This window comes from Rana temporaria, chromosome 5 (genome assembly GCF_905171775.1).
Source record: "Rana temporaria chromosome 5, aRanTem1.1, whole genome shotgun sequence".
NCBI lineage: Eukaryota > Metazoa > Chordata > Amphibia > Anura > Ranidae > Rana > Rana temporaria.
In genome coordinates, this window is record NC_053493.1 from 268,930,636 (window position 1) to 268,944,076 (window position 13,441).

The 13,441-nt window shown below is 54.7% G+C and overlaps 1 protein-coding gene across 2 annotated transcripts in view; it reads right to left on the bottom strand.

The window, feature by feature from the left end:
- CTDP1 (CTD phosphatase subunit 1) overlaps nt 1–13,441 on the bottom strand; it is a 160,159-nt gene that overhangs the window by 122,752 nt on the left and 23,966 nt on the right. For both annotated transcript variants that reach the window (XM_040353848.1, XM_040353849.1), the window contains exon 4: nt 451–579. In XM_040353848.1, coding sequence (XP_040209782.1) covers nt 451–579 — 129 coding nt within the window. The remainder of the gene's footprint in view (nt 1–450; nt 580–13,441) is intronic.

Below are 13,441 nucleotides of genomic sequence, written 5' to 3' on the forward strand. Positions count from 1 at the left end.
CTCTAGAAATATTCCAGCTTTCTTTTTTTGGGAGACTTCTGTTCTGATCACATTCTTTCTGTAGTGATGCTCATATCTGAATGAATAGTAAAAGCAGGCAACAGTCACTGTGACAGGAAGGGGAGGCATGCTGCCCGGCTTTCACTTGAAACAAAGTTGACAAGCCACGTGGACAGGTGTCAACACAGAAGATCCAAATTGTTCAAAGCCCTTTGCTTGGGCTACTAACAGAATAGTTACAAAATGTGCAGTTACTGGCCCAGTGCAGGTTGTATTTAAAACCACTGGTTCACACATTTCTGTTGCCCACTACTTAAATGAAGTTCTTGTGCTTGTTTGGGCTCTCCTGCAAACTTTGTCTAAAAGCTACCAATAACATTTCACATGCATGTTTATCCATCCATCACCTAATTGACTAGGTGCCAATTAAAAAATAAAAAAAACTTTTACCCTTCGAGACATATGTTGGAAGTGCTGTTCTGTAGTATGGATTAATGTCTGGTCCAAGTCAACCATGAGAACAAGTTTCCTATTTCGATGTAATCTATGCTGGTCTTCACGACCCAGCTGTTCTGCTTGCTAAAAAAAAAAAAAAAAAAAAAAAAATGTATATTATTAGAAGAAGAAAAGGAAAAAAATAAAACACACACACAAAACTTCAAAGTGTTAAATGTTGTAAAGGTTTTTTTTTTTTTTTCTAAATGGGTCCCTTTAAGCTAGTGCATTGTTGGTTCACTTACCTTTTCCTTCAATTTCCCTTCTAAATGTTTTTCTCTTTCGTTCATAGACGGACACAGCATCCTTTGACCTTCGGGTTATGTTCTTCCTACCAGGAGATTTTAGGCAGAATTCTTACAGCACTTAAGGTGTTAAAACTTTCCTTCATGCCGCTCCTCCCAGGGGGCGTGGCTCCCCCAGGCATAACCCACACCCTGCTCCAGCAGCTTCAGTTTTGTTTCTGCCTAACCGTCAGGAGAGTCAGGCTCTCTCTGGAGTCCTGGACTCTGGAGTTTTTTCTTGCAAATTTTTTTGCATTTTGCGAGTTTTTTCCTCGCTTTTTTATTCTATTTTTATTTTTGAATCCTGCGATTCTTCTATCAACAGCCGACTGGGTGACAGGCTGGGTCCTCGACCCTTGTAGTCCCCCCAGGTTCGGCCTTCGAGCGTGTGCCGGCCCTCAGCTCCGCTTTGGGACGTCCACGACAGGCCCCATTGCTCCAGGGGCGGCCGGGGAACTTCGGTTCTAGGGCACACATATGACCGGTCTCTATGGCCTTGTCACAGTGTGTCTGGCTGACAGCCATGCCGTTCGCGGACGTTGGTTCTGTCTGGGATACCTCCAGCCGGGTAGTCGCAGGACAGGTAAGTAGTGGCCCCTTACTCAGGTAAGTGGTCTGGCTGGAATGTTTTCCCTTGGGAGGTCGACTGAGGGTTTTCCCCTGCTTTCCTCTCTCCCTTATTCCTCTCCCTCCTTCCCCCTTTGGGTGACGGCTGTGCAGGGGTTTTTTTTCCCTGGGGCTCATACTTTTTTCACTCGGGTATGGCTGGGGCTGTTCTGTGTCACTGCAGGGGACTGTGGTGGACATTCTGGGCATTTTTGTGTGTGCTGTGTGCTGTTTTGGTGTACTGTCATTTTTGGGTACACTGTCTTTTTAAAACTGCGCAACGGCGGCCATTTTGCCGGAGCCGCGCTTGTATTATTCGGCGGCCATTTTCTTGTGGCCGGCGCCGTTTTCAGCACTAGTTCGGCCTCTAGTGGCCGTTTCGGCGGGGAAAAAAGACCGCGAATCATCTGAGGGGACAGACGCAGCGCTGCAGCTTCTCCTCAGCACACACTTGTCCTTCACAGACCGCGCTGTACCAGGGGGGTGGTGAGTCTCAGGGGGCCCCAGACTGTGCTCTAGCGGCCGGGAGGTGACCTGTGGGGGACTTTTTTCCTGCCATTGGCAGTGGGGGTGACACGGCAGCTGCAATATGGAGCCTGAATCAGGCCCCTCATTCCTCACAATGCCGGAATTAACCCTTAGCACCCCTCCCCCTGCCACATCTGTTGAATCGGTGTCGGCTGTCCTGGAGTCTTTTCTCACCAGGTTTGAAGCTGCCAGTGCTCGGTTGGGGGGTAAAAAGCGCCCCCCCCCAGAGGCTGTTTCTGGGGATATCTCTGACGCAGAATCGGATAACGCTGTTGCTGCTTCTGGTTCTGTCATGTCAGAGGATGCGGGCTTAACCCACATGGACAGCGAGGATGACTCTGCTGCGGAGTCTGCTGACAAGGAATTTGTTGGAGCTCTTATTACTGCGGTACGCGAGACTCTTCATTTAGAGGATGTGGCGGAGACACCAGCGGTGTCAGTCCCTTTTGGATTCCGCAAACCACCGCGTACCGCTAAGGTATTCCCTTGTGTTCCTTATTTGGACAATTTGTTGTATAAGGAATGGGATACACCGCAAAAGGCTTTTACTGTTCCTAAAAGCTTTGCTACCCGTTACCCCCTGGAGGACTTTTTAAAAAAGTGGGTCACTCCTCCGTCGGTGGACCCTCCTGTGTCCAGACTGAGTAAGGCTACTACGTTGCCTGTGGAGGGGGCTCCTGCTTTCAAGGACCCCGCTGATAGGAGAGTGGAGGCCGTGGCCCGATCTCCGTTCTCGGTGGTGGGTTCGGCGGTAAGGCCGGCTCTGGCCGGCGCCCTGGTTGCTCAGACGCTAACTGAAAGGGCGAAGCTCCTGCTGCAGGATCTGGAGGTCCAGGGTGCTTCCGAGTCCTCTAGGGACCTGGCTGAGCAGTTGATTCAGGGTCAGAAGTTTCTCTGTGAGGCGGCTATGGATTCGATTCCTTTGCTTTCCAGGGCTTCTGTCTACGCAGTGGTTCTGCGCCGCCTTATATGGCTGAAGTGCTGGTCGGCTGACCAGTCCTCGAAAAAGGCCTTGGTGGATTTGCCCTTTAAGGGCGGACGGCTCTTTGGGGCATCCCTGGATGACATCATTAAGGATGCCACTGGAGGTAAGAGCACCTTGCTCCCTCAGTCGGGGAAGGGTAAGGAACCTCGCCGCAAGCAAGGTCCTACTTTTACTACCCCTAAGTGGTTTTTTCGTGCGCCCAGCGCGGCTGGAAAAGGTCCGCAAGGGGCAAAAGCCCCTGCTGCCGGGCGTAAGCGCCCCTGGTTTAACAAACCAAACAAGCCTGCGGACAAGCCTGCTTCCGCATGAAGGTCTGCCCCCGCCCGGGTCTCGGGTGGGGGGACGGCTTCACGACTTCGCGGATCGGTGGAACTCTCTTCTGACCGACCGTTGGGTTTGCGAGGTGGTCGCCTCGGGGTACAAGATAGAGTTCCTCTCTTGTCCCCCAAACAGATTTTTTCCATCCAACCTCCAGCTTCCTCAGGATCGGCGACTAGCCCTATCCGGGGCTGTCCAGGATCTTCTGGACAGAGGGGTGGTTGTGCCGGTTCCCTCGCTGGAACGGTTTCGGGGGTTCTACTCCAATCTGTTCGTGGTTCCCAAGAAGGGAGGGGTTCGCCCTGTCCTGGACCTAAAGGCCCTCAACTCCTTTGTCAAGGTGCAGCGATTCAGAATGGAGTCGGTCCGTTCTATCAGAGCGGCCCTCCACCAGGGGGACTTCATGGCGTCCTTGGACATCATGGACGCATACCTGCATGTCCCCGTTTGCACAAGCCACCAAAGATATCTGCGTTTTGCGATCGGGGAGGACCACTATCAATTCGTGGCCCTCCCGTTCGGGCTGGCGTCGGCACCACGGGTGTTCACCAAGGTGCTCGCCCCGATCCTGGCCTTGCTAAGGCAGCGAGGGATCGCTATCGTGGGATACCTGGACGACCTTCTCCTGAGAGCTTCTTCAAGCTCAGAGTTAGAGGAGGACGTGTCCATCACGTGTCGGACTCTGCAGGAGTTCGGCTGGCTTCTGAATCTCAAAAAATCAGTGTTGGTTCCGTCCCAGAGGCTGGAACACCTGGGGCTGGTTTTGGATTCGGGGGAGGCAAAAGTGTTCCTCCCATCGGAAAAACTGCGGACCCTGCAATCTGCAGTGAGACAGTTGTCGACCCAGAAGTGGTCGTCTCTTCGCTTCTGCATGCGGGTTCTGGGTCTGATGGTGGCCTCCTTCGAGGCGGTTCCGTATGCCCAATTCCACACCAGGGTACTACAGAAGGAGGTTCTGTCACGATGGGACAGGGTCCCATCTTCTCTGGATCGCCAGATTCGGTTGAGCCATCTGGCCAAGTCTTCCCTGGCATGGTGGCTGACGTCTCCGGTGCTTCGGTCCGGGAAGTCTTTTCTTCCGTGCCGCTGGACAGTGGTCACGACGGATGCCAGCCTCTTCGGCTGGGGGGGCGTCTGGGGCACCCAGTCAGCCCAGGGGCGCTGGACTCAGGAGGAGTCCCGCCTGCCGATCAATATCCTGGAGCTCCGAGCGATCAAGCTGTGCCTTGTCAGGTGGTCCCTGGAGCTGCAGGGCCGTCCTGTCAGGATCCAGTCCGACAACGCCACGGCCGTGGCGTACGTCAATCATCAGGGCGGCACAAGGAGCTCGGCCGCGGCGACGGAGGTCGCTCACATACTTCGGTGGGCCGAAAGGTCCGTTCCGGCCCTGTCAGCGGTATACATTCCGGGAGTTCTGAATTGGCAAGCCGACTTCCTAAGTCGCACGACTCTGGATCAAGGGGAGTGGTCTCTCCACCCGGAGGTTTTTCAGATCCTGTGCCAAAAATGGGGCACTCCAGACGTGGACCTTCTGGCGTCCCGTCTCAATCGGAAGGTACCACGGTTTGTGGCCAGGTCAAGGGACCCGTGGGCAGACGCGTCAGACGCGTTAGTGGCTCCCTGGGGTCAATATCACCTGATTTACGCCTTCCCTCCTCTAAGGCTCCTACCCCGCCTGCTGCGCAGGGTGGAAGCCGAAGGGATTCCAACGATCCTGATCGCCCCAGATTGGCCGCGTCGCTCTTGGTACGCGGACCTGGTACGTCTGGTGGCAGACGCCCCCTGGCGCCTGCCTCTGAGGGAAGATCTCCTGTCTCAGGGCCCGATCTTCCATCCTGCTTTACGGTCACTGGCTTTAACGGCGTGGCTGTTGAGAACCAGGTACTGAAGGACCGGGGCCTGTCGGGCCCGGTAATCTCTACCATGATGCGTGCACGGAAGTCCACTTCTCGAAAAATTTATCATCGTACATGGAAAGCATACATCTCTATGTGTGAGGAGATGAAGTGGCACCCCCGTACTTACGTGGTGTCCCGGATCCTGCTGTTCCTACAGCGGGGAGTGGACCAGGCTCTTGCCTTGAGCACGATCAAGAGTCAGATTTCTGCTCTGGCTGTTTATTTTCAGCGTCCCGTGGCAGCGCACTCTTTGGTTCGCACGTTTGTGCAGGGGGTCCGGCATGTGGCCCCCCCGGTGCGCCCTCCGCTACCTTCTTGGGACTTGAACTTGGTCCTCTCGGCGCTTCAGCGTGCCCCCTTTGAGGACATTCGGGAGATCCCCTTGCTGACTTTGTCGCAGAAGGTGGTCTTTCTGGTAGCTATTACCTCTATCAGACGAGTGTCTGAACTGGCGGCCTTGTCTTGCAAGGCCCCCTACTTGGTCATCCATCAGGATAAGGCGGTGCTGCGCCCGCGACCTTCTTTTCTTCCGAAGGTCGTTTCGGCCTTTCACATTAACGAGGACATTGTTGTTCCATCATTATGTCCTCAGCCGAAGAACCCGAAGGAAGCCGTTTTACATTCTCTAGATGTGGTTCGGGCCCTTCGAGTTTACTTGTCGGCGACAGCTCCGTTCCGGAAGTCGGACTCGCTGTTCGTGTCTGTGTCCGGTCCCAGTAAGGGCCTGGCAGTCTCGTCGGCCACCATTTCCAGGTGGATCCGACAGGTTGTGCTTCAGGCCTACGCCCTGAAGGGGCGGGCGCCTCCCTTTCGGGTCACGGCGCATTCGACCAGGGCGATTGGAGCCTCCTGGGCTTTCCGACACCAAGCCTCTGTGTTACAGGTGTGTAAGGCTGCGACCTGGTCGTCGGTCCACACTTTCTCAAAGTTTTATAAGGTGGATGTGAGTGCATCTTCTGATGCCTCATTCGGCCGCAGGGTGTTACAGGCGGCAGTTTAAGGTTGGAGTTCCTCCGTTGAGTAACTCCAGTTTTGTTTGGGGTGTAACCTGTTGTTTGCTGTGTTATTTTTCCCACCCCTCGTTTTTTGACACTGCTTGGGGACGTCCCGAAGGTCAAAGGATGCTGTGTCCGTCTATGAACGAAAGAGAAAAAAGGATTTTTGTACTCACCGTAAAATCCATTTCTCTGAGTTCATAGACGGACACAGCACCCACCCCTCCTTGGTTTGTACTGCTTGTTACGAACTGAAGCTGCTGGAGCAGGGTGTGGGTTATGCCTGGGGGAGCCACGCCCCCTGGGAGGAGCGGCATGAAGGAAAGTTTTAACACCTTAAGTGCTGTAAGAATTCTGCCTAAAATCTCCTGGTAGGAAGAACATAACCCGAAGGTCAAAGGATGCTGTGTCCGTCTATGAACTCAGAGAAATGGATTTTACGGTGAGTACAAAAATCCTTTTTTTTCTCTTTGTCTGAATTTCTCACTTCCTGTTTCTCCTCCGTAAGCTTGCCCCCCAACAGCCGAGCTGTTCTGGCTGGGGGTTAGTCAGCAAGAACAGCTTACCGAGAAGGAACAGGAAGTGAGAAATTCAGAAAAAAAAAAAAAAAACACATTTAGACGGGAAATCAAACGAAAAGGTAAGTGAACCAACAATGCATTAGCTTAAAGGAACCTATTTAGAAAACAAAAACAAAAAACAAGCCTTTACAACCCTTTTAAGCAGTCAAATTAGGAACATTACCAAATGCTGACAAAGAAAAACTATAAAGGGCCCTTTCACATGGGCCAACCAATTGGGTCCGCCCGTCAGTTTTTCAGGCAGACCCAATCAGACCTTCCTGTCTGCTTTATGGAGCGTGTCCGCCGACATCCCATCATATACACTAAAAACAGGCGGATGGGGATTCGTTCTCCATCAGTCTGGTGGATTCGATCGGAAGGCAGTAGGGTGTAAATGGACAGGCTCTCTGTTTATATCTGACTACCCATAGAGGCGAGCAGACTGTGTCCGCTCTGCATAAGTGGAGCGGACACCGACCAGCTATCCACCTGCTTACCGGGGAATAGTGGATATATTCCCAGCCGAGACGGCCGACTTAAACGGGGCCCACCCCCGTGTGTAAGGGGCCTAATAGTTAAGGCCCCTTTCACACTGGGGCGGTGGGTGCGTTGGCAGTAAAGCGCGGCCATTTTTTAGCCACACTTTACCGTCAATTTTGCAACGCTATTCGGCCGCTAGCAGGCGAGAAAGGGTTAAAACCACTGCTGCAGCAGCACTTTGCCGGTGGTATAGCCGCGGTTAGAGGTCGACCGATATATCGGGCCGATATTTCGCCTTTTTAAAGAAATCGACATCGGCCGATTATTATGTGAAAAAAGGCAGATTGTGAGGGATAAGAAGCAGGGGCGTGCTGGGTGAAAATCCCCAACCCAGCCGCCCACCATTTATTCTAAACGGCTGCTATCATGGCCGCAGTCTGCTGACTTTTTTTTTTCTTTCCCCCAGTGGAGGAAGTAGGCAGCGGCGCAGATTGGCTGTTACTGGCCGCTGTGCATTCTGGGGGTTTTTAGTGTGGAGGCAGAGCGCAGCACGTCAGGGGATGAATGGAGCTCTCCTTGGCCAAGCGAGGGGACGGAACAGAGCCAAGCGCTCCACTGGTGGGCAATGATGAGGTGGCAGACTGGCAGGGAATGACATTATTGAGCTGTACTGGTGGGCACTGAGGAGCTGTACTGTTGGGCACTAATGGACACCGACAGGCTGAACTGGTGGGCACTAATAGGCTGCACCCCACCTCTCCACCCTAAACAACCTCCTCCCTACCTCTCCACCCTAGATTTGCTGAAGTGAAGAGAAAAAAAAAGGATTTTTGTACTCACCGTAAAATCCATTTCTCTGAGTTCATAGACGGACACAGCATCCTTTGACCTTCGGGTTATGTTCTTCCTACCAGGAGATTTTAGGCAGAATTTCCACAGCACTCAAGGTGTTAAAACTTTCCCTCATGCCGCTCCTCCCAGGGGGCGTGGCTCCCCCAGGCATAACCCACACCCTGCTCCAGCAGCTTCAGTTCGTAACAAGCAGTACAAACCAAGGAGGGGTGGGTGCTGTGTCCGTCTATGAACTCAGAGAAATGGATTTTACGGTGAGTACAAAAATCCTTTTTTCTCTTTCGTTCATAGACGGACACAGCATCCTTTGACCTTCGGGACGTCCCCAAGCAGTGTCAAAAAACGAGGGGTGGGAAAAATAACACAGCAAACAACAGGTTACACCCCAAACAAAACCGGAGTTACTCAACGGAGGAACTCCAACCTTAAACTGCCGCCTGTAACACCCTGCGGCCGAATGAGGCATCAGAAGATGCACTCACATCCACCTTATAAAACTTTGAGAAAGTGTGGACCGACGACCAGGTCGCAGCCTTACACACCTGTAACACAGAGGCTTGGTGTCGGAAAGCCCAGGAGGCTCCAATCGCCCTGGTCGAATGCGCCGTGACCCGAAAGGGAGGCGCCCGCCCCTTCAGGGCGTAGGCCTGAAGCACAACCTGTCGGATCCACCTGGAAATGGTGGCCGACGAGACTGCCAGGCCCTTACTGGGACCGGACACAGACACGAACAGCGAGTCCGACTTCCGGAACGGAGCTGTCGCCGACAAGTAAACTCGAAGGGCCCGAACCACATCTAGAGAATGTAAAACGGCTTCCTTCGGGTTCTTCGGCTGAGGACATAATGATGGAACAACAATGTCCTCGTTAATGTGAAAGGCCGAAACGACCTTCGGAAGAAAAGAAGGTCGCGGGCGCAGCACCGCCTTATCCTGATGGATGACCAAGTAGGGGGCCTTGCAAGACAAGGCCGCCAGTTCAGACACTCGTCTGATAGAGGTAATAGCTACCAGAAAGACCACCTTCTGCGACAAAGTCAGCAAGGGGATCTCCCGAATGTCCTCAAAGGGGGCACGCTGAAGCGCCGAGAGGACCAAGTTCAAGTCCCAAGAAGGTAGCGGAGGGCGCACCGGGGGGGCCACATGCCGGACCCCCTGCACAAACGTGCGAACCAAAGAGTGCGCTGCCACGGGACGCTGAAAATAAACAGCCAGAGCAGAAATCTGACTCTTGATCGTGCTCAAGGCAAGAGCCTGGTCCACTCCCCGCTGTAGGAACAGCAGGATCCGGGACACCACGTAAGTACGGGGGTGCCACTTCATCTCCTCACACATAGAGATGTATGCTTTCCATGTACGATGATAAATTTTTCGAGAAGTGGACTTCCGTGCACGCATCATGGTAGAGATTACCGGGCCCGACAGGCCCCGGTCCTTCAGTACCTGGTTCTCAACAGCCACGCCGTTAAAGCCAGTGACCGTAAAGCAGGATGGAAGATCGGGCCCTGAGACAGGAGATCTTCCCTCAGAGGGAGGCGCCAGGGGGCGTCTGCCACCAGACGTACCAGGTCCGCGTACCAAGAGCGACGCGGCCAATCTGGGGCGATCAGGATCGTTGGAATCCCTTCGGCTTCCACCCTGCGCAGCAGGCGGGGTAGGAGCCTTAGAGGAGGGAAGGCGTAAATCAGGTGATATTGACCCCAGGGAGCCACTAACGCGTCTGACGCGTCTGCCCAGGGGTCCCTTGACCTGGCCACAAACCGTGGTACCTTCCGATTGAGACGGGACGCCAGAAGGTCCACGTCTGGAGTGCCCCATTTTTGGCACAGGATCTGAAAAACCTCCGGGTGGAGAGACCACTCCCCTTGATCCAGAGTCGTGCGACTTAGGAAGTCGGCTTGCCAATTCAGAACTCCCGGAATGTATACCGCTGACAGGGCCGGAACGGACCTTTCGGCCCACCGAAGTATGTGAGCGACCTCCGTCGCCGCGGCCGAGCTCCTTGTGCCGCCCTGATGATTGACGTACGCCACGGCCGTGGCGTTGTCGGACTGGATCCTGACAGGACGGCCCTGCAGCTCCAGGGACCACCTGACAAGGCACAGCTTGATCGCTCGGAGCTCCAGGATATTGATCGGCAGGCGGGACTCCTCCTGAGTCCAGCGCCCCTGGGCTGACTGGGTGCCCCAGACGCCCCCCCAGCCGAAGAGGCTGGCATCCGTCGTGACCACTGTCCAGCGGCACGGAAGAAAAGACTTCCCGGACCGAAGCACCGGAGACGTCAGCCACCATGCCAGGGAAGACTTGGCCAGATGGCTCAACCGAATCTGGCGATCCAGAGAAGATGGGACCCTGTCCCATCGTGACAGAACCTCCTTCTGTAGTACCCTGGTGTGGAATTGGGCATACGGAACCGCCTCGAAGGAGGCCACCATCAGACCCAGAACCCGCATGCAGAAGCGAAGAGACGACCACTTCTGGGTCGACAACTGTCTCACTGCAGATTGCAGGGTCCGCAGTTTTTCCGATGGGAGGAACACTTTTGCCTCCCCCGAATCCAAAACCAGCCCCAGGTGTTCCAGCCTCTGGGACGGAACCAACACTGATTTTTTGAGATTCAGAAGCCAGCCGAACTCCTGCAGAGTCCGACACGTGATGGACACGTCCTCCTCTAACTCTGAGCTTGAAGAAGCTCTCAGGAGAAGGTCGTCCAGGTATCCCACGATAGCGATCCCTCGCTGCCTTAGCAAGGCCAGGATCGGGGCGAGCACCTTGGTGAACACCCGTGGTGCCGACGCCAGCCCGAACGGGAGGGCCACGAATTGATAGTGGTCCTCCCCGATCGCAAAACGCAGATATCTTTGGTGGCTTGTGCAAACGGGGACATGCAGGTATGCGTCCATGATGTCCAAGGACGCCATGAAGTCCCCCTGGTGGAGGGCCGCTATGATAGAACGGACCGACTCCATCCTGAATCGCTGCACCTTGACAAAGGAGTTGAGGGCCTTTAGGTCCAGGACAGGGCGAACCCCTCCCTTCTTGGGAACCACGAACAGATTGGAGTAGAACCCCCGAAACCGTTCCAGCGAGGGAACCGGCACAACCACCCCTCTGTCCAGAAGATCCTGGACAGCCCCGGATAGGGCTAGCCGCCGATCCTGAGGAAGCTGGAGGTTGGATGGAAAAAATCTGTTTGGGGGACAAGAGAGGAACTCTATCTTGTACCCCGAGGCGACCACCTCGCAAACCCAACGGTCGGTCAGAAGAGAGTTCCACCGATCCGCGAAGTCGTGAAGCCGTCCCCCCACCCGAGACCCGGGCGGGGGCAGACCTTCATGCGGAAGCAGGCTTGTCCGCAGGCTTGTTTGGTTTGTTAAACCAGGGGCGCTTACGCCCGGCAGCAGGGGCTTTTGCCCCTTGCGGACCTTTTCCAGCCGCGCTGGGCGCACGAAAAAAACGCTTAGGGGTAGTAAAAGTAGGACCTTGCTTGCGGCGAGGTTCCTTACCCTTCCCCGACTGAGGGAGCAAGTTGCTCTTACCTCCAGTGGCATCCTTAATGATGTCATCCAGGGATGCCCCAAAGAGCCGTCCGCCCTTAAAGGGCAAATCCACCAAGGCCTTTTTTGAGGACTGGTCAGCCGACCAGCACTTCAGCCATATAAGGCGGCGCAGAACCACTGCGTAGACAGAAGCCCTGGAAAGCAAAGGAATCGAATCCATAGCCGCCTCACAGAGAAACTTCTGACCCTGAATCAACTGCTCAGCCAGGTCCCTAGAGGACTCGGAAGCACCCTGGACCTCCAGATCCTGCAGCAGGAGCTTCGCCCTTTCAGTTAGCGTCTGAGCAACCAGGGCGCCGGCCAGAGCCGGCCTTACCGCCGAACCCACCACCGAGAACAGGGAGCGGGCCACGGCCTCCACTCTCCTATCAGCGGGGTCCTTGAAAGCAGGAGCCCCCTCCACAGGCAACGTAGTAGCCTTACTCAGTCTGGACACAGGAGGGTCCACCGACGGAGGAGTGACCCACTTTTTTAAAAAGTCCTCCTCCAGGGGGTAACGGGTAGCAAAGCTTTTAGGAACAGTAAAAGCCTTTTGCGGTGTATCCCATTCCTTATACAACAAATTGTCCAAATAAGGAACACAGGGGAATACCTTAGCGGTACGCGGTGGTTTGCGGAATCCAAAAGGGACTGACACCGCTGGTGTCTCCGCCACATCCTCTAAATGAAGAGTCTCACGTACCGCAGTAATAAGAGCTCCAACAAATTCCTTGTCAGCAGACTCCGCAGCAGAGTCATCCTCGCTGTCCATGTGGGTTAAGCCCGCATCCTCTGACATGACAGAACCAGAAGCAGCAACAGCGTTATCAGATTCTGCGTCAGAGATATCCCCAGAAACAGCCTCCGGGGGGGGGGGGGCGCTTTTTACCCCCCAACCGAGCACTGGCAGCTTCAAACCTGGTGAGAAAAGACTCCAGGACAGCCGACACCGATTCAACAGATGTGGCAGGGGGAGGGGCGCTAAGGGTTAATTCCGGCATTGTGAGGAATGAGGGGCCTGATTCAGGCTCCATATTGCAGCTGCCGTGTCACCCCCACTGCCAATGGCAGGAAAAAAGTCCCCCACAGGTCACCTCCCGGCCGCTAGAGCACAGTCTGGGGCCCCCTGAGACTCACCACCCCCCTGGTACAGCGCGGTCTGTGAAGGACAAGTGTGTGCTGAGGAGAAGCTGCAGCGCTGCGTCTGTCCCCTCAGATGATTCGCGGTCTTTTTTCCCCGCCGAAACGGCCACTAGAGGCCGAACTAGTGCTGAAAACGGCGCCGGCCACAAGAAAATGGCCGCCGAATAATACAAGCGCGGCTCCGGCAAAATGGCCGCCGTTGCGCAGTTTTAAAAAGACAGTGTACCCAAAAATGACAGTACACCAAAACAGCACACAGCACACACAAAAATGCCCAGAATGTCCACCACAGTCCCCTGCAGTGACACAGAACAGCCCCAGCCATACCCGAGTGAAAAAAAAAAAAAAAAAAAAATATATAAAAAATATGAGCCCCAGGGAAAAAACCCCCTGCACAGCCGTCACCCAAAGGGGGAAGGAGGGAGAGGAATAAGGGAGAGAGGAAAGCAGGGGAAAACCCTCAGTCGACCTCCCAAGGGAAAACATTCCAGCCAGACCACTTACCTGAGTAAGGGGCCACTACTTACCTGTCCTGCGACTACCCGGCTGGAGGTATCCCAGACAGAACCAACGTCCGCGAACGGCATGGCTGTCGGCCAGACACACTGTGACAAAGCCATAGAGACCGGTCATATGTGTGCCCTAGAACCGAAGTTCCCCGGCCGCCCCTGGAGCAACGGGGCCCGTCGTGGACGTCCCAAAGCTGAGCTGAGGGCCGGCACACGCTCGAAGGCCGAACCTGGGGGGACTACAAGG